Source organism: Salvelinus sp. IW2-2015, unplaced genomic scaffold (genome assembly GCF_002910315.2).
Source record: "Salvelinus sp. IW2-2015 unplaced genomic scaffold, ASM291031v2 Un_scaffold2962, whole genome shotgun sequence".
Lineage (NCBI taxonomy): Eukaryota > Metazoa > Chordata > Actinopteri > Salmoniformes > Salmonidae > Salvelinus > Salvelinus sp. IW2-2015.
The window spans coordinates 40,989-41,931 of NW_019944257.1; the positions used below are offsets into that span (position 1 = coordinate 40,989).

The 943-nt window shown below is 39.1% G+C and overlaps 1 protein-coding gene across 1 annotated transcript in view; it reads left to right on the top strand.

The window, feature by feature from the left end:
- Nucleotides 1-277: 277 nt before the first annotated feature.
- LOC112075055 (calpain-2 catalytic subunit-like) overlaps nucleotides 278-943 on the top strand; it is an 11,772-nt gene continuing 11,106 nt past the window's right edge. The window contains exon 1 of the mRNA XM_024142108.2: nucleotides 278-568. Coding sequence (XP_023997876.1) covers nucleotides 332-568 — 237 coding nt within the window. The 5' untranslated portion in view covers nucleotides 278-331. The remainder of the gene's footprint in view (nucleotides 569-943) is intronic.

Genomic DNA, 943 nt, shown 5'->3' on the forward strand with positions numbered 1-943 from the left:
TTTTTATTATTTATAATAAATATCTAATATTAATCCACCCATATGATGCTCAAAAAGATTATTCCAATTCCAGATGAGTGTACATCAGGAGTAGTTGATCTTCAGTGTTCATTTTCACAATAAATACTTTTGAACTGGTAAACGTTGACGAAATGAACAGTTCCTGATTCGTTCCGGCCATAGAAATCTATGTAAACATTGTAAAAAAAAAAAAATACTTGCACGGACTTGCAGACCACGCCTGAAACTCCAGGGGCGGAGGGGAATACTTTTTGACTATTCCACCAGCCCAACTGTTTTCCTCTTCACTGTGTCAACGCAGACTTCCACAATGGCTGGGGTGGCATCTACGTTGGCCAAGAAGAGGGCATTGGCCGCTGGGTTTGGCACTAATGCCAACGCGACAAAGTACCTAAACCAAGACTTCCAATCTCTGAGGAGCGAGTGTCTGAGAAAAGGTTCAATATTTACGGATTGCACATTTCCAGCTGCACCCGAGTCGCTCGGATTCAAAGAGCTTGGCCCGAATACTTCAAAAACCAGAGGTGTGCAATGGAAGCGACCCGGGGTAAATTACTGCGTCTCTTATACTCACTGCATTTACGCGTGATTGAAGTGTCTGCTCTATGACTAGAAGTTCATTGTACTTAAAAAAAGATATATATATATATATATATATATATATATATATACATACAAATAGACCATAGTGTTATTAAAAACTGCATTTCCTATCACTGGAAAAACAATTGCTTGTAGCAAGTGTTAGTTGTTTTTAGATGGGCGAGTCCGGATGCGTGTCCTTGTTGATACCCTATGGCTAATCCATTTACATTCAAATATTATTTTCTACCTAAAGCAACTCATGGGTCAAATCAATGACCGGCCAGAATGACTCATCCAGCTATTTGTATTAAACTTTAGAGTTACACATCTGATCTGA